The sequence below is a fragment of the Pinus tabuliformis genome, chromosome 2_1, assembly GCF_031772625.1.
Source record: "Pinus tabuliformis cultivar Carrire ecotype Pingquan chromosome 2_1, CPIR1, whole genome shotgun sequence".
Taxonomy (NCBI): Eukaryota; Viridiplantae; Streptophyta; class Pinopsida; order Pinales; family Pinaceae; genus Pinus; species Pinus tabuliformis.
The window spans coordinates 992929539-992949425 of NC_142299.1; the positions used below are offsets into that span (position 1 = coordinate 992929539).

At 44.4% G+C, this 19887-nt stretch overlaps 1 protein-coding gene across 5 annotated transcripts in view; it reads right to left on the bottom strand.

Moving 5' to 3' along the window:
- Window positions 1–19887, bottom strand: part of LOC149203970 (endo-1,3;1,4-beta-D-glucanase-like) — a 439676-nt gene that overhangs the window by 136547 nt on the left and 283242 nt on the right. For 3 of the 5 annotated variants that reach the window (XM_089403639.1, XM_089403640.1, XM_089403642.1), the window contains exons 3-6: window positions 1456–1591; window positions 1069–1159; window positions 743–832; window positions 439–539 (exon numbers count right to left, since the gene is read on the bottom strand). The exons of 1 other annotated variant lie outside the window; for it this stretch is intronic. In XM_089403639.1, the coding sequence (XP_089259765.1) occupies window positions 439–539; window positions 743–832; window positions 1069–1159; window positions 1456–1591 (418 nt within the window). The remainder of the gene's footprint in view (window positions 1–438; window positions 540–742; window positions 833–1068; window positions 1160–1455; window positions 1592–19887) is intronic. One more of the 5 variants, XM_089403643.1, reaches the window with a different exon arrangement.

Genomic DNA, 19887 nt, shown 5'->3' on the forward strand with positions numbered 1-19887 from the left:
AAAGAGATGAAAACCAAGTTGGGAAATACGTCCATCAATTTGGAAAGAAAACAAATGCTATGCCATTAAAGCCTATTAACGATTTCAGTTCTTTGAAAACACCAAGTTGTCTGTTATAACTAACTTTCCAGAATTATTCAAAAACATTAGCTGCATTTCCCAAGTATTTTGAAACAAGCTTTCAGCACTTTTATAATGATATGACTTTGACCTTTTCAGGAAATTACATGACCACATAAATGATATCAATGCTGGTAAATTGCCTTCTCTTTTGAATGAGAGTAGATAAAAAAAATTAGCTGACATATAAAATTGGCACAGTTCTATTAACGAGTTCTCATTTGCTTCACCATTGAACTTGAAACAGAACTTGGCAATAATAGGAACATATAAATTTGCATGCACTAAACAACCCAGCAATTGAGCCAATTCAAGTACCTCTGGTTTTGCAGACAAAATTGCTCCAAACTGCTGTACAAGTTCAGGTGGACTGAATTTGTCAATTTCAGCCCCCAATATTGCAAGTGGTGCTTTAACCACTGGTGCAAATCATAAACCCATTTGTTAATTTTTAAAGCCTTATTTGAAGTTTAAGAACAAAAATAAACTAAGGATATCTAACTCCACCTGTAAAAGATGACAAAACAATAACAGATGGGCAAGCTAATGCCCATGTAGTAGTGTACACTAAAGACTTGACTCAGTTTATAGAGAGACATTTCAATGAGCTTTATATTGATACCTTTAATATCATCAACTGTTAAAAATGATGGATGTAACAACACTCCTGCTTTCAGAACTTCTCCCTTAGCTAGCTCCACTACCACTTTGCCTGCCATTATGATTAACAGTAGTGTTAGTGTTCTTCAGTAGAGTTACCACACCCATGTCCATATCTATGTCTGCTTGAATGCATTCTAAAGAACAATGTCTAATTTCAAGCATCAAGCATCTTATAAGTGAACTTATACAAAGGCTCTATGTGCATGCATAGTCCACCATGATGTAAGAAATCCAGTCTAATTTTTATAATCACTATACAGAGGTACGCAATGGATCAGTTCTCACCTCCCCAGCAAAAGCCAGCTGCACCAATAGCAGATATGCCTCTGCTTTTCAAAACCTCTATAACTTTGGTGGAGTCCTCAAATCCCTTGGCCTAAAGAAGCATAAAAGTGGCTAATCAAAAATGGCATTCCAATTTTTGTAAACAGTGCAGTGAATCTAAGATATTGCAAGATTATAAATGAGCAACAAGAGTATCTTGTAATTCAAGAACCTAATTTGAGCCACTTGACATATTACCAAAGAATGTATCTTACAATAAGACAGGTACCCATTTCAAATGCCAACATTTAAGATCGCATCGCAACAGGGAATGCTGCTGGATCAGTGAGAGATAAAGTAATGTTCTCTATACAAGCATACAAATAAAGGAAAGGAAAAAAGCATTACTGTCTCATGACGTTTTAGCCAATCTTGAATCTCAGCAAAAAGATTGTCACCATTGCCTAGTATGAATGGATCCCCATAAAAGAAGTCGGGAACAACGACAAAGTACCCAGCCGCTGCTACTTTGTCAGCAAGCTTCCTATGGCCACATTTAAACACTGTTCAGAATATTTAACATATCAAAGTGTCTTATATAAGTTAAATTGACCCACAAGAAAGACTAGAAATCAAATTTTCCATATGAAGGTTTCCAACAATATCCACTAGTTTCTAGAAAGATGCATGTTTGTAATTGTCACATTACACACAAACAGGTTCGAATCACCACACTGAAGTTTTTTATTTGCTAAACATGTAAAAAAATTCTAAAGTCTGTAAAAGTTGCATTAACATTGAAATTTACTTGTGGATATTGATCAGAAATTATTGGAGAAAGAAAAATGCAAGAGACGAGATGTTTTCTCATTATAGAAGCCAGTATTTAACACATATTTGGGCATAATGTATGTAACTCCCAGAACATTCAGAAGTATGTCTTATCATCTACCAGAGTTAATTAACCATTTCACCTTATTTAACTAAACTAGCCTAAGTTGCATTCATATTTAATTTTACCTAGGACTAATATTTAATTATTTACATAAGTCACCATTAGTCATTATGTTTTATTAGCCCTCATTAATGATCCCTCGAAGAACAAATAAAGAGAGTTCACTCTGTTCTGCAGCTTCTCCCAGACAAAGTGATGATGAATCCCTACATGCTTTCTCTTCAACCAGAAAATTGGACTTTTCAAAGGGCTGTGGGGGAGTGCCCCCCGCCCCAATCCACTCCCAAAGTGCACTCTGATCAAGAGCACATCGAGAGTGACGCCGGGAGCACGCTCCCGAAATTCGCTCCTGCATGGAGCAACCCCGGGAGCATGCTCCCTAAAAAAAGTATACTCCCTGCCCTGTCGGGAGCGATCGCTCCCGCTCACAAGTTTTAAGGTCAGGGAGCGATCACTCCCACACGAAAAAAAATCACTCTCACGAAAGAAAAAAGAAAGATAGCGCGCAGGTTTTTTTGGGAGGGAAGGGGCCAAAAGGATAAAAGGCCTCCTTCCCTCCCACAATGTATCATTTGCATGAGATTGATAGAGATTGAGAGGGCTTGAGGAGCTTGAGTTGAGGAAGATTGAGAGGGTTTGAGCTTGAGGAGCTTGAAGAGTTTGCAAGGGAGATTGAACACTGCCATTTGAGAGAGCTTGCAAGATTGAAGGCACCACCATTGGAGAGCCAAAGAAGAGGTAGGGTCTAATCCCATTCTTTTTTTTCCATGTAACATTTGTGTTTTCAATATGTTGAATGAAAGATGTTCTCTTCTCCTACTCTTTCCCAATTCCCATTCCTCCATTTTATTGCAGGCAAGAAACTATAACTCCACCAAACATGATGGGTATATGGCTTGGCATTCTCTTCTTGGTTCCTTTTTTTGTTATGATGTTGTTGGGGAGCAGAAGTGTTGGAATTTCTACGTCTAACCCATTAGAAATTCTTCCTATACTATCTCGTTTATTTCACCTACTTGTAATTACTTAACAAGTTATTTAACCATATAAATACTGAAAATAAACACAAGTACAGTCTCAACCATCTACAGATCAACAACTGAAAGAAATAGACAAACACACAAGAGACACCGTTATTTGTGGACAATCGTCCCCGGAAAAACCCAACTTGGGAAAACCGGTGCAGTGGTTCTGAGGGTTTCATTATTAAGCAGCTTTTCTGAGTACAATTGGGTGCCAAACTGGCTCACCCTATAGAGAAATTAATCTGGCAGTAATACCTCTCTTCGGAAGCAAATATTCTGAAAGTCTGCTCCACGAAACTCTCTCCTGTTGAAATTTCTAAGTATTACCCGTTAGAAATTTTTCTGTATTCTCTGGTTTATTTCGCCTACTTGTTTAATTGCTAACAAGTTATTTAACCATATAAATACTGAAATAAACACAATATAGTCTCAACCATCTACAGATCTACAGCTGAAAGAAATAGACAAACACACAAGGGACACCATTATTTTTGGACAATCGTCCCCAGAAAAACCCAACTTGGGAAAACTGGTGCAACAGTTCTGAGGGCTTTATTATTATGCAGCTTTTCTGAGTACAACTGGGTGCCAAACTGGCTCACCCTACAGAGAAAATAATATGGCAGTAATACCTCTCTTTGGAAGCAGATATTCTGAAAGTCTGCTCCACAAAACACTCTCCAACTCCTCTCTGAGGTACTGCATCAGCCCTCCTGGCCTCTAGGTAGCCTCTCTGGCCCTCTGCGTCACTTTTGCAGCCTCTGCTTCAAGCACGCAAGCCCTTCTGGCCTCTGCACAGTCACTGTTGGCCTCTGTGTGGCTCCCTCTGGCTTTGCGTCTACCTCTCTGCCTCTGCGCTGGTCTCCCGGCACTATCTCTGCCTCTCTCTACTATGCACTCACTGCCCCTCACTGCAACTGATCACTAGTCCGATTTCTCTTAGCAAACCCTACTCTAGAAAATCGAACTGACTAATCACTCTGGTGTATCTCCAACTGACCCTCAAGCCTCCTCTTATACTTTTTCTGTTGAGTCTTCAATGGCCGATATTACATCTCTAATCAACGACTAAGATTAGATTTGGCTTGATCCGTGTCTTTTTGAACCTTCTAACCCAGTATTATATTAATACCCATTAATATTTTTATTTTCCTAAGTTTAGACTTAGGAAACCATTAAAAATATTAATTATTTTAATATCTCCTTCACAGGGCAGAATTTCCCCAAACCATTTCTGGGTCTTAGAGATCTCATGTGCTTTAGCCTCTCCACCAATTTTCATGGCTAGAGCACACATCCGATGCTACCCCAAATCAACACTCCCTCTTAGTGAGGAATGTGCTCTAGTAATACTCCATCACTGAGCATCACCCTGATCATCCAACACCGATACCTATGCTGATGCTTAGCCTTCCTGCCCAACATCCTCTGCACTACTGCATCTTATATTGGTGCCCATGGCTCTACCACTGCCACTGCTACATCTGTACGGCAGCTCCCTCTGCATCCGTGTTGCTGCTAGTCCTTCCTCCCAACACTGCATCTGCACTGCAGCCCTCTCTCATCATGTTGCATCGTGCTGCCCATAGCACTACCACTGCTACTGTTGCACTGCAACTCAGTTACTGAGACGATGGTAACTAATCTACCCAACTACTGACATCCTTGTCAGGCTAGAAACCCTCCTGATGCTGAAGCTCTCTCTGCTGCTATGATGTGCTCCCTCTACTGCCTTTGCGCTACTGCAACACCTCTGTGCCTCTCGCACTGCTGCAAGCACCTCTGTGCCTTCCTGCACTGCTGCAACCTCCTCTGTGCCTCTCGCACTGCTGCAACCCTTTCTGCGTTGCCAGGGACTACTGCACTCTAGCACTCTTTGTCGCTTGTACCGACATCCGCCATCCTGCTACTGTCACTTCGGGGCTCCCGTAGCCGGATATGATCCAGGAGGTTGGGTACCTCAAGGATCCTGCCCCACATCTCCTGTAGTCCTCCTGACTACATCTCGATGTCACCCCACCTCTTTGTTGGAATTTCTAAGTCTGACACGTTAGAAACCCTTCATGCACTTTACTGATTTATTCCTACCTACCTGTTCTGTTAATTAACAAGTTATTTACCATGTAAATACTGGAAATAAATACAAATGCATGCTCAACACATTACAGATCATCAACTGAAGGAAATAGAAATAAGCAAACAAGTGACACCGTTGTTTTTGGACTAATGTCCCCGAAAAACCCAATGCGGGAAAATTGGTGCAGCTATCTGAGGGTTTGATTTATTAAGCAGTTTCAGAATACAATCTGGTTGCCAAATCCGTCTCACCCAACAGAGAAAAATCTCGGCAGTAGCACCTCTCTACTCGGAAGCAGATATTCTGGCTGAAACCCCGGATAAACACTCCGGTAGCTCTATAGCTCCAATCTGCCCCACGAAACCCTAGTGTCAGCCTCTAGGGTCTCTCTGGCCCATTGTCACTCTGGCTTGGCCTGCATTAGCCCTCTAGCCCTCTGCGTCACCCATGCTGGCCCTCTGAGGCACTGCGCAACACCTGGCTGCCTCTGCACAAGCCCTGGCTGGCTCTGCGTGAACCCTTGGCTGCTTCTGAATCCCTCTCTCCATCTATTGTGCTGATCCTCCCAATACTATCTCTGCCTCTCTGCTTCTGTATTCAATGCCCCTCAGCTGCAACTCTGATCACTCCTTTGATTTCCTCAGCAAGCCCGACCCCAGAAAATCGAATTCTTGATCAACTCGGTGTATTCTCCAAGTGACCCTCAAGCCCCCTCTTATACTTTTCTCATTTGACAATTCAACGACTGAGATTAAGTCCCTAATCAATAGCTAAGATTAGATCTGGCTTGATCCATGACTTTTGGACCCTTCTAACACAGTTTTATATTAATTCACATTAATATTTTATTTTCCCTAAGTTTAGACTTAGGGACTCCATTAAAAATATTAATTATTTTAATATCTCTCAAACTGTTTAGAATCTGCCCAAACCATTTTTGGGTATTGGAGATCTCCTATGCTTTAGCTTCTCCACCAATTTTCGTGGCTAGAGCACATCCGATGCTACCCAAAATCAACACTCCCTCTTAGCGAGGACTATGCTCTAGTAATACTCCTCACTGAGTATCACCCTAATCATCCGGCATCGGTCCCTGTGCTGATGCTAGGCCTACTGCCCATCATCTGCACTACTGCATCCTGTACTGCTACCCATGGCCCTGCCACTACCACTGCTGCATCTGTACTGCAACTCCCTCTGCATCTGTGTTGCTGCCCATGGCCCTGCCACTGCCACTGCTGCATCTGCACTGCAACCCCTCTCATCATGCTGCATCGTGCTACCCATAGCACTACCACTGCTAATACTAAAAAGTAAATAACTGATCTCCCAACTCTGACATCTCCGTCAGGCTAGAAACACTCCTGATGTTGAAGCTCCCTTTGTCACTGACAAGTGCTCCCTCTCTGACCTCTGCGCTGCTACAACAACTCCATGCATCTCGCACCGTTGCACACCTCTCTGTGCCATCCTACACTGGTGCAACACTCCCATGCCTCTCGCACTGTTGTAGCCTGCTAGCCTCGCGTTGTCTTGGGAATCCTACACTGTAGCTCCCTCTATCGCTCCATCCGCATCCGTCTCTACTAACATCTCCAGTACTGCTACTCCTCTTCAGGGCTCCCGTAGCAAGGTCTAATCCAAGAGGCTAGGTACCTCGAGGATCCTGCCCCTCATCGCTTGTAGTCTGCCTGACTACAGCTCGATGTCTCCCCACTTCCGCTCAAGTGGTGTGTTTGCACTCATGGCACATAGAACAGAAAGGATCCTGGCCTTCCAGATGACAAAGTTGGATGCCTCATCCAACCTGTCCTGATCCCTAAGCCCATTCATGGCCATCTCTCTACTCTTCTTGTTGACTCCTCCGAGTCTCTCTACTTCCCGCCTGGAAGTTCTCTGTTCGACTCCTGCTAAGTCTACTTCCCGTCTGGAAGTTCTTTGTTCGACTCCTGTTGAGTCTACTTCCCGTCTGGAAGTTCTGTATTCGACTCCTGCTGAGTCTCTCTACTTCTTGCCTAGAAGTTCTCGGTTCGACTCCTGCTGAGCCTCTCCACTTCCCGTCTGGAAGTTCTCGGTTCGATCCCTGCTGAGTCTCTCTACTTCCCGTCTGGAAGTTCTCGATTCGACTCCTGCTGAGTCTCTCTACTTCCCGTTTAGAAGTTCTCTTCTGGACTCCCTCTGAGTCTCGATTTCCACCTGGAAATCCTTCTACCAACGTCAAGTTGCCCCTCTCTGATCGTCTGTGCAACAGCAACACTGATCCAGATTCCTTGGCTAGAAATCCACCTCGGCAACAACTCCCTCTACCTTGGCCTTGCCCTGTTAGGTACTGTTCTAAATACTGTACCCCACCAGCTTCACTTTGCAACTTACCCATGGCCTCCTAAACCCCAGCAACCTCAAGGTTAGAGCTTCTAGGCTCTACGCAATCCCGGCACCAGCAAAATCCGCACCTCCTAGCCATTGGCGTCAATCCTTCCTGACTGAGAAATATGACCGAGCACTGCATAGGTCGAGTCTGCTCCCCTCTGCCACTACGCTGATCCTCTTCCTAGTTCAAACTTGACCCCTTCCTTGCTGCTTCTCTGCTAGGAACAACTTCTGTCACTCGGGACAGTTGTTTTCTGCTGCTGCTGCTCTGCTCGACTGATGTCCTCAGTTCTCCTGTGATCTACAACTACCCTCTGATACCATGTTGGAATTTCTAAGTCTGACACGTTAGAAACCCTTCATGCACTTTACTGATTTATTCCTACCTACTTGTTCTGTTAATTAACAAGTTATTTACCATGTAAATACTAGAAATAAATACAAATGCATGCTCAACACATTACAGATCATCAACTGAAGGAAATAGAAACAAGCACACAAGTGACACCATTGTTTTCGGACTAATGTCCCCGGAAAAACCCAATGTGGGAAAACCAGTGCAGTTATCTAAGGGTTTGATTTATTAAGTAGTTTCAGAATACAATCTGGGTGCCAAATCCGGTTCACCCAACAGAGAAAAATCTCGGCAGTAGCACCTCTCTACTCGGAAGCAGATATTCTAGCTGAAACCTCGGATAAAAACTCCGACAGCTCTACAGCTCCAATCCGCCCCACGAAACCCCAGCGTCAGCCTCTAGAGACTGCGTCAACCTCTCTCTGGCCCAGTGTCACTCTGGCTTGGCCTGCGTCAGCCTCTGGAGGCACTGCATCAGCCCTCTGGCCCTCTGCGTCACCCACGCTGGCCCTCTGAGGCAATGCGCAGCTCCTGGCTGCCTCTGCGTGAGCCCTAGCTGGCTCTATGTGAACCCTTAGCTGCTTCTGCGTCCCTCTCTCCGGCTACTGCGCTGATCCTTCCGGTACTATCTCTGCCTCTCTACTTCTGTATTCACTGCCCCTCAGCTGCAACTCTGATCACTCCTTCGATTTCCTCAGCAAGCCCAACCCCATAAAATCGAATTCTTGATCAACTCGGTGTATGCTCCAAGTGACCCTCAAGCCCCCTCTTATACTTTTCTCGTTTGACAATTCAACGGCTAAGATTAGATTTGGCTTGATCCATGACTTTTGGACCCTTCTAACACAATTTTATATTAATTCACATTAATATTTTATTTTCCCTAAGTTTAGACTTAGGGACTCCATTAAAAATATTAATTATTTTAATCTCTCAAACTGGTAAGAATCTGCCCAAACCATTTCTGGTTATTGGATACCTCATGTGCTTTAGCCTCTCCACCAATTTTCATGGATAGAACACATCCGATCCTACCCCAAATCAACACTCTTCTCTAGAGGTGCATGAGCACTCATGGCACAATTGTCATCATCCTCTAATTCCTTTTTCGCTGTCACTGGCGCTTCCTTGGAGTCAGACGCCTCTCCTTTATTCTTCTTCCTCGGACACTGGGTTGCATAATGGCCTAGCTCCCCACAGTGGAAGCACTTTATCTTGGAGAGGTCCTTTTTTTCCTCTTCCCTTGCTGCCCCGCAGATGTTAGAGTTGCATCCTCTTCCTTCTCTTTCTTGACCCGGGCTCCTTTGCCACTACTTCCTGCCTTGGTCAGCCGTTTGATCTCTTCTTGGCGAAGAGCTGCCCACAGTTCTTCCCATCTTGGAAGAATCACTCTGCCCAAAATATTTTGGATGAATGTCTCCCACTCCTCGGAGACTGTGTTCAGGGCGGTCCACACCATTAATTCCTGATCCGGCGTGGCCCCTATGGAAGTCAGTTGGTCCCGAATCTCCTGCAACCCGCTGAGGAAGTGATTTACTTGCTCCCCTTTTTGCGTCTGATACGGTCGCAGCTGATTCTCCAGTAGCATCTTCCTCTGCACGAAAGTGCCCTGATACAATGTCATCAAGGTGTCCCACATCTCCTTTGCCGTATTCTTCTCAACAATATGCTGGAGTACATGATCCTTGACCCCATCAAGGATTATGCATTTGCCTTGGCCATCGCATCCTCATACTTTTCGTTATCAGCTCAGTCAATTGGGATACCCATGGTTCTCAAGGCGAAGGCCTTGATGCGATGTCTATCTAGAACAGACAGGATCCTGGCCTTCTAGATGACAAAGTTGGACGCCCCGTCCAGCCTGTCCTGATCCCTCAGTCCATTCATGGCCATCTCTGCTCTTCTGTTCGACTCCTCCGAGTCTCTACTTCCCTCCTGGAAGTTCTCTCTTCGACTCCCTCTGAGTCTTTACTTCCTTCCTGGAAGCTCTCTGCTAGACTCCCTATGAGTCTCGATTTCCCTCTTGGAAATCCTTCTACCAACAGTCGAATCGCACCTCTCCGATCTCCTATGCTCCTGCAACACTGATCTGGATTCTTGGCTAGAAATCCGCCTAGGTAGCAACTCCCTCTAACTTGGTTCTGTCCCATTAGGTACTGTTCTGTCTCGATAGCAGCAACACCCCACCAGCTTCACTCTCTACAATCTGCCCACAGCTTCCTGTGCCCCAACAACTTGGCTCTGCGCAATCCCGGTAGGGCTGATTTGCTCCCCTGGCCAACTGCATCACTCCTACTTGGCTGAGTAGGATGACGTCGCTCCTCATGAGCCTCTTCTGCCTTCCTCTGCCTCTGCGCTGGCCTCTCTCTGGCTCGAACTGATGACGCAGACCCTCTGCATCACCCCTTCTCTGTTTCTTTCTGTCTAGAAACAACTTTTGTCTCTCAGGACAGCTGTTTCTACTACAAATTCTCTGATTCAATTGGTGCCTTCATCTCTCTTGTGATCTGCAACACTCTGATACCATGTTGAAATTTCTAAGTATTACCCGTTAGAAATTTTTCTGTATTCTTTGGTTTATTTTGCCTACTTATTTAATTACTAACAAGTTATTTAACCATATAAATATTGAAATAAACACAATACAGTCTCAAGCATCTACAGATCTACAACTGAAAGAAATAGACAAACACACAAGGGACACCGTTATTTTTGGCCAATCGTCCCCAACAAAACCCAACTTGGGAAAATCGGTGCAGCAGTTCTGAGGGTTTTATTATTATGCAGCTTTTCTGAGTACAACTCGGTGCCAAACTGGCTCACCCTACAAAGAAAATAATCTGGCAGTAATACCTCTCTTCGGAAGCAAATATTTTGAAAGTTTGCTCCATGAAACCCTCTCCAGCGCCTCGTTGAGGTACTGTATCAACCCTCTACGTCAGCCCTTTGAGGCTCTACGCAACCTCTCTGGCCCTCTGCGTCACGTCTGCAGCCTTTGTGCAGTCAATGCTGGCCTTTGCATGGCTCCCTTTAGCTTTGTGTCTGCCTCTCTGCCTCTCTGCTGGTCTCCCGGCACTATCTCTGCCTCTCTCTGCTATGCACTCACTACCCCTCGTTACAACTGATCACTGGTTCGATTTCTCTTAGCAAATCCCGCTCTAGAAAATCGAACTGACTGATCACTTTGGTATATCTCCAACAGACTCTCAAGCCTCCTCTTATACTTTTTATGTTGAGTCTTCAACGGCCGAGATTACATCTCTAATCAATGACTAAGATTATATTTGGCTTGATCCATGTCATTTAGAACCTTCTAACCTAGTTTTATATTAATACCCATTAATATTTTTATTTTCCTAAGTTTAGACTTAGGAACCCATTAAAAATATTAATTATTTTAATATCTCCTTCACAGGGCAGAATTTCCCCAAACCATTTCTGGGTCTTGGAGATCTCATGTGCTTTAGAATCTCCACCAATTTTCATGGCTAGAGCATATCCGATGCTACCCCAAATCAACATCTCCAACGTCTCTCTAAGGCTCAGCGTCAGCCCTTCTGGCCTCTATGTCAACCTGAAACCCTCTACATCAGCCCTCTGACCTTTTGCGCAGCCTCTCAGGCCCTCTGCGTCACTTCTGCAGCCTCTGCATCATTCATGCAGATCCTCTGGCCCTCTGCACAATCACTCTGGCCTTTGTGTGGCTCCTGTTGGCTCTGCGTCTGCCTCTCTACCTCTGAGCTAGTCTTCTGGCATTATCTCTGTCTCTCTGCTATGCACTCACTGCGCTTCACTGCATCTCTGATCACTGGTTCGATTTCTCTTAGCAAACCCCACTCTAGAAAATCGAACTGATTGATCACTCTGGTGTGTCTCCAACTGACCCTCAAGCCTCCTCTTATACTTTTTTTTTGAGTCTTCAACAACCAAGATTGCATCTCTAATCAATGGCCAAGATTAGATTTGGCTTGATCTATGTCATTTAGAACCTTCTAACCCAGATTTATATTAATACCCATTAATATTTTTATTTTCCTAAGTTTAGACTTAGGAACCCATTAAAAATATTAATTATTTTAATATCTCCTTCACCGGGTAGAATTTCCCCAGACCATTTCTGGGTCTTGGAGATCCCATGTGCTTTAGCCTCTCCACCAATTTTCATGGCTAGAGCACATCTGATGCTACCCCAAATCAAGAAGAAGAAGAAGTGAGGAAGATGATGAAGAAGCGGGTAGTGGTGGATTAGGAAACCCTGGAGAAGAAGAGTTCCAAGAGGAAGAGGAGGAGGAGGATAATGAGAGTGGAGTTGATGATGGAAAGAAAAACAAGGTAGACCAAACCCCCTTGTGGAAATACGTTACTAGGCTTTCAAGAGGGAAAGGGGGTGGAACCACTAAATTTACATGCCCCCATTGCAAAAATCGCTTACACAGGTTCATATACTCGTGCCAAAAAGCATCTATGTAATATTCCTAGGGAATTTTACAGTGAATAACAAAGCATACATAGACAAAAAGCCCACCTAACAATCCTGCGAAAAATGGCCCCAAAAATAGTTGCAATCTCCAACCAAATACTCTCCTTGGCTCCTCCTCAAATCTCAGGACCAAACTCCCTTCACTCCTTAACTCCCGAGTGTGCCTCCTCCAAGCACTGCGCAGTCCCTGTGTCGCTACTAGTGACTCCTCCCCACAAACTCGCACTCCCACTGCTGGAACAATCTGAAAAGGATGGAACTCCCTCCTTCGGCTGGCACTCGAAGTCCACCGAAGCAAGGGTTGAGATTTCCGCTCGAAAACACGTGTGCTAAATAGCACTTCCAGACATGGCTTCAGCTCAAGCGTACTATGTCAAAGACAAGATTTCTGAAAAGATGAATGAATGACCAAATGAGTGCCTTCCCTTCCTTTTTGTCAAAATTCCTCCAACGTGCTTGTTACCCACCATTTTGGGGGTAATATCCATAGGAGAAATTTTTTCTCCAAGATGGTCCTTTGCCGGCAGCCCCTTGCAGCCATCAGCTAGCTCATTGTGCCATTTCTCCGCACCTAAGCCAGCCATGTGGTCTCTCACCCATCTGCCATAATCGTATGTTTAAAGGTGAGCCTCCCGAATCTAAAGGTATGCCTTGTCATTTTGAAATTGAGTATTGTAGTTTGCTTACCATGGACACTTCTAGGCATGGATTAATGGAGGGATTCGACAAAAAGAATGGTCTAGGTTTGTGCTTCTGTCCCATAGACCCCCTTTAGGATTTAACCTTGGATTCTATTCCCGTGGGATCTCTTTTATTGACCATTTAGTTCCAGGGATGGTATTTCAGGGGGAAACCCTGATTTTGGTTGTTTGGTCCCGCTCCCTTATCTGCTTATATTACCCTCTTTCCATTCATTATCACCCCATCCATCATTTTTCCCGCCTCGGTCCACATCCCTCCATCGAGTCCACATAGGGTTAGCTCGCCCCTTCCCCTTGCCCACACCTTGGGTCATGGCCTGGAATGAAGCTCAGAGGTTGATGCAGCTGAAAAGAAAGTTAAAAGCATATATGGTCACATTCAAAAGGAAAAGTACCACAAAATGCAAATGATGGCTGGGACAAAAACATTTAGCACGTGGGCAAAAGCCAATACATCGTGGCCATCACCCTAGTTCCTACAGGTTCTATGAGCCTTCTTCATCATATAGGAACCCATGAGTATCCCAACCCCTGGTGGGCAATGAACCGCCCCACCTTAAAAGGGGGAATCCATTGCTATCTCTTATACATCATGCTCTAACCCTTTGAGCCCCAAGCAGTTAATCAAAGAAAATCATAAAAAGGCAAAAGGCATATAAAGAAGCGTGGAAAAACCAAGGACAGGGCACCTCATGTACCACGATTGCTCCCTCCTACACATTATAAACCTATGTGTGGGATTCCCTCTTATTAGCTACCTTTGTACCCTAGCATGTGACCCAGGGATAACCCTTCTTATCCCCTACTTCATTCACCTATCCGTCACATGCCACCACCTTTTGACAGATCTACCTTGACTATATTATCCCCTTTAGAGGTAGAAACCACCTAATAGGGCACTTGGTTAACCCCATTTGAGTTTAGGAGACATTGGCACACCACGAAACCCATTATGGAAGGGCAGGACATTATGAAGTCCCCACTTGTTGTCCATGACTAGGTAAGCTCATTTACTCGATTTCTCTAATGACTTGTTGTACTGGAAGGCTAGGGGACGCATTGGATCTTATGCAAGATTGCAGATGCTTTCCATTTGGGTTTGGTCTCCCTATACAGGGTCCTAATCCTCCAAAGCACCACATTGGCACATGTAGGGTGAGCATTGAGAGCCATCGGCCTCCACAGCAGCACATTGCACTCCATGGATCCCCACAACCATTCATAGATTGCTCGTGGTTCACTTATTGAACGAGGAGGACACACTTGATCTATCATGCCCAGCGGGCCCAAGATCTACACCATACACTTGGCAGATGATCCACGACTTGTACGATGATGTGGCATCACCTGCGTTATCATCCTAGCCCTTGCAGGTAGACCCACAGGCATCTTCGATTTGTTTGGAGACCCATGAGGACACTTGTATGTCCCCACATGTCATTTGGAGCACCACAGGTTATTACAAGGGGCCAACCCCTTGTCCACTGCTTTTGAGGGTCCTATTCTTCATTGTGACACCCATGGACCTCATTAGGCCTCTTAGAGGGCCCTACAACATGCACAGATTATTATTTGACTTCTTGAGAGGCTTACTTTTTCATTTATGAGCTAGTTTGGTGGGGTTGTCACCAAACATTGTATTATTAGCACATTATTTTATTTTGGGGGCTTATGTAGGCCAAAGAGGCTAATTCGAAATCTTAAGTTGTATATAAATAGTAGTGAGATGAGTTCATTTCTTATCATCACTTTGGATTGGATCTCTCTACTCTTTAGAGAATTTCACACTTTTTTATAGAGGATGAATTGGAGCATTTATGGATGAATTTTGATGTATGGTTATTGGTCTATCTTCTCTTGGAGCTTCTCTATTGTCATTTGTGAATGGTTGGATATACTCTACTGCATATAAGTACGAAATTTTGATGTTATTCTTGTTACTTTTTGTCATATATGCTGGATGGGATTTTCGTTGTTTTAAGGGCTAATTTTTGCATGCAAATTATTGCTTAATATTGTGGGATTGTCTCTATTATAATGTTCTCTCCATGTATGGCCCATGTAGTGTGAGCGAAATCTCCTAGGGGTAAAATTTGACCTTGATAAGCCATTCCTCTTGTGCATTTGAAGTATAAAAGCTGCAAGATTGCTTTCACTTGACCTAGAGGGTTTGTGAAGTAATTTTGAGGCCTCCTTGACTGGGAACCAAGAAATCTTACACATAATCAACATAGACTCCATTCCCCCAAGGATTAAGGCACTGATCTACCAAGGGTGGTCACCAAAACACTTATTCTTTCACCTTCTCCCAAGTCTAGCCACATTGGTGTGCCTAGGGCATCAATTTTCCGACAAGTTAGCCACTGGAAAAGTTCGATCTCCTAGGGTCTCCTGCACTGGCCTTTCCTCTAGCCCTCCTCCAAATTTGAAGACATTCTGTTAAAATTGGAAACTAGTGCCAAACTCCATATGGGTCACCTTATTTATGACAACTGATATTTTCCTTGGATTCCTCTCTCCGAGAGGTGTAGGATTGATCTAAAGGTCATCCGATTCCGACATGTAAAAATGGAGATATGAATTTATTTGTATTATTGACAAATTGTCAAGGTCGGCCAACAATCAAAATAGGCATTTTTACCCCCAGATCATCCTCAACGTTGCATATAAAAAGAGGAGACCTCAAGTCATTATTCCATCATCTCATCCTCACATCTCTCTCTCTCCTCACTTGATTGGGTACGCTAATATGGGCAACATCTCTCACACGTGCGAAGGAAGAAGGAAGATTTTTGTTTGGGTTGCGTTGACCAGTTTGACCGAAGTGCAAAAGTGTTGTTTTGGGTTGCGTTGACCAGTGTTGACCTCTCCTTGACTACGTTGTAGGTGTGGTTGTTTCTCCTTGGTAGGCCACAGATTTTCACACGGAAACCGAGGTGATTTGACCTCTGGTTTGACTAGCGTTGACTGCCCTAGTTGCTGGCTGCAGGCCAACTTTTGTTGACCAACATTTGACTGGATTTTTCAGGGCTGTTTTGGACTGTTTGGGTGTGCTGTTGGAGGCCGAAGTTGACAGGGTTTGACCAAGCTGCTTGAAGGAAGAATTCTGCCCTGTTTGACTAGCATTGAATTTTCTGGTTAGGGCTTTACTGCTGCTGTTATTAATTATCAGATTTGTAAATTTGTACTATCTCTCTCTGCTGAACTATTGAAGAATATAAGAAGAATTGATCAAAGGTTTCCCCACATTAGGGTTTGACCCTGGTTGGTGCCACATCTTGTGTCCTCTTGTCTTGGCTTGTCTTCTACTGTTTATGTTTATGTTCTATCTGCATTTTACTATCATGCTAATGTGATTTCTAAACTGAATATTGATATTGGGCTAATTAAGAAATTGAAGTAAATTGCTATTAAGCATAGAACATACCAAAAATTAACACATTCCGATAGTGGAGTTGGGAGAAAAGCCAAGCCCTAGATCCGGGACCAAAACTTGCCCTGCCATCCCCAAGGCTAGCACTTCCCAGGGTCAAAGCAACATCATTGAGTAAAATACTTTCTTTGATCTTTCTCACCTTGTCTAGTGTAGTGTTGTAGTGGCTACAACCACTCTCCAAAATTTTGCCTTCGCTTCGTTTTGGAGCCTCCCTACCAACCTTTCACAGCAGCATGTCTTGCTTTGTCAAGTACACAAGCTTCAGTGATTTTCTTGCAGAATGAAAACCTGTGCATCAGAGCTTGTTGCATTCCCCTCACAAGCTATTCCTCCGGACTTGGTCTAGCTGTAGGCTGAGCAGCTCCCTCAAGAAATTGCGCAACTCTGTATGGCAGCCTGCTGGGCTCTAGAATTGCGCAATTCTGCTAGTCAGGTTTCATCTAGAAAATTGTGCAATTCTTCCCAGCATGGCTGCTCAGCCCAGAATTTGTCCAATCTTGGGCAGCAGTCAGTTGCTCTGCCCAGAAATTGCGCAAATCTTCTGGGTAGCCAGCCCAACTCCCTTCTAGAAATGCGCATTTTCTCCCAGCAGTTGAGCACACTATTGCATGTGCAGCTAAGTTGACCGGTTCCCTCTGGGACAGAGAAAAACTGATTTGCATGCATGGCCTGCTTCCCCAAGGCAACATGCAAAGGCATCCCTTGTTTCAGGGATCTATTTTTGGCAGTTGGAGGTTACATGCAAGGATAATTTCAGATACCTCCCACCAAGTGTCGCTTTCCCTAGATTTGTGGCATGCGCATCGTAACCTCGATTTTATCAAAACTCATCAGCGGGACACTGTAGAGCTCATTCCTCACATCAACCTTGCAGCTCTGACATCCCACATCGCATCTAGGAGCCGTCGGCACATTCAACTCGGTTGTTTTGGGGTAAGCCCGTTTTCCATGTCTTGTGTTGCATTTCTGGCGCTTTTTGTGTTGTGCTTCATAAGAACGTTGTCTGCTTGATTCCAATGAGCACTTCCTGTCATTTTTATACATACTAGCTTGTACTAGAACTATTTCAGTTTTTGTTAACATCTCACTGTTGTCGCATGCATGAAACTATTTTTCACGAACGGTCGTCGATTCAGTGACTCGCCTCACCCACATGCATGTTGTTCCGTTTTCAGAATCTGTCATTCACTGTTTGCATGCATGAACATTCACTTATGCTTACACTCAGTATCACCATGCATTCGCATTCACATTTGCTTTCAGTTGCCCGTCGGCGAGTCTGGGCAGCGTTGGCCCGAACTTTGCCTAACCAAGACAACATTACGCAATCTTGAGAAGGAAGGCTTTGTCTTCCTCTCAGGAAATGCACATTTCCTGCCCAGTGACTGACCTCTAGTCTTGCATTGCGCAATTCTGAGGGACAGTGACTGCTGGCCCAGAAAATTGCGCAATGCAGTCATTGAGCCTGTAACCATTGCTAGCTGAGATTGCACATTGCACAATTCCAACAGTCAACAGCCAGTGATGCCTCCCAGACAACCCAAACTGCCTTTTGCGCAACTCTGACAGTCAGTCTCCCGACTTCCCGGCCGAAATTGCGCGACCTTCATGATCAGTCACACCCGTATGTTGCTAGTCAGTTCTCAAGTTCGTTTTGGTTTTCGACTGATAGATTGCTTGCCATGAGTATTTCCATGTCTCCAGGTATCGCAGGTGTTCATCTGCCTCTCAGCAGTACAGGTACAATGGTTTCCAGGAGAGCAGAGTCGGAGACACTATTCAGAGCACACTTGGGGATGTAGTCGATCAAGTGTCTATGAACTTGCTTACCCGCGAAGACATCAAGTTATTCGTAGACAAGGACATCAAGATATGATGACAGTAGCATCACAGTAAGCAACACCATGAACAGCAGCTAAAGAAGCATACCAGATATAACGAACGCGAGAGGAAGGTTGTTGACAACAGAGAGGTGGAACAAAGTTGCAAGCTCAAGTAGATCCACTTGTGATGAAAGCAACTTTGGAGACTCAGGCTATGAGGTGATGGCGCGACATGAAGATCGTGCGAAGACAGAGAATGAAACAGAGAAGGAGTTGCATGTGCTGAAGCAACAACTCAAGGAAGAACAGGAGCTGCATAGACGAGAGAATGAGTTGCAACAGGAACAGGTACAGCAGCGGGCACAACATGCACTCACGGATGAAACTATACCCGTACAAGTTAAAGATCCATCCCAGTAGCTGGCATGAAGCAGACATGGTGAGAAATGTTGTTGATCACATGCAAGGGAATTTAGCAACATGCATGTCATCGTGCGCACACATGCGATCCCACCCATTCAGCACACTCACCAAGGCAAAGACAAGAAGCAAGTCCAACTAGAGCTAAACATGTAGTTGACAGTTGATGCGCATGACCACCAACACACACTGGAATATCAACATGAACACTATGCATCAGTGTGTTGCCGGTTCATCTGCACCCAAGAAGAGCATGCGCATCCTAGCAGACAAGTTGGATGGAGGAGCCATACCAATGCACCCGGATGAAAAAGAGGCAAGAGTTTGCTTCAACAAGATGTCACCATGGAGCGCATGCACACCATCACGGACGACCAAGCTTGGCATCAGCTCACCACCTTCACCATCACAAGCATGTCAAAGAGTTGGTCTCATCACAACAGACCAAGTGTCAATGATGTCTTGCATGGCTTGCTCAAGCCATTTTGTCTCACATGGGCACATGTGCATTGTAATGTAACGTCTTGTCAATTGGAAGTTCAAGTGTTGATAGTTGGATGTAACAGTCATAGAGTAGATGAAGAGTCATGAGGGTAGATGAACTGTCACAAAGAGGAATGTCAAGGGTCACCCCACCCTTTGCTATAAATAGAACCTCATAACTCATTGTAAAGGCTTTTGGTCAGCCAAGTTTCCGATAAGACTATCTTAGAGAGAGCTTGGATAGTATTGTAACGAGCCTTGGCTTCTCCACTGAGCAGAGCTAGTATATCTCTTTGGAGGAGCAGATTGTCGTGGCTGTAACGTTCCGCTATCAGAACTAGTGGTTGGACATGGATGTATGGTATGACTAGAACTTACACTTCTTAATATAACAGAGCCAACACGTTTCATGCATATGTCATATTGTATTCCAGCTATCTTGTTTAATCTAAATGGTATATGTATCTGTTTGTTTACGCATGCATGTATGGACTATTTTGTATATGTATGTATGAATCTTACTGAAATGTGTTGATTGGTTTAACCATCACTTTGGATTATTAGCTAACTTGCTTTCCAGTTTGTGATGCATCTTCGCTCATGTGTTCCCTTCCAAGGTGCGTGCTATCACAGGTTTCCAAGGGGTGCACTCACCCCACTCTCCGTGTGTTAGGACCGTTCATGCACCTTCCTCGTCTTGCTGCAGCTGTCACAC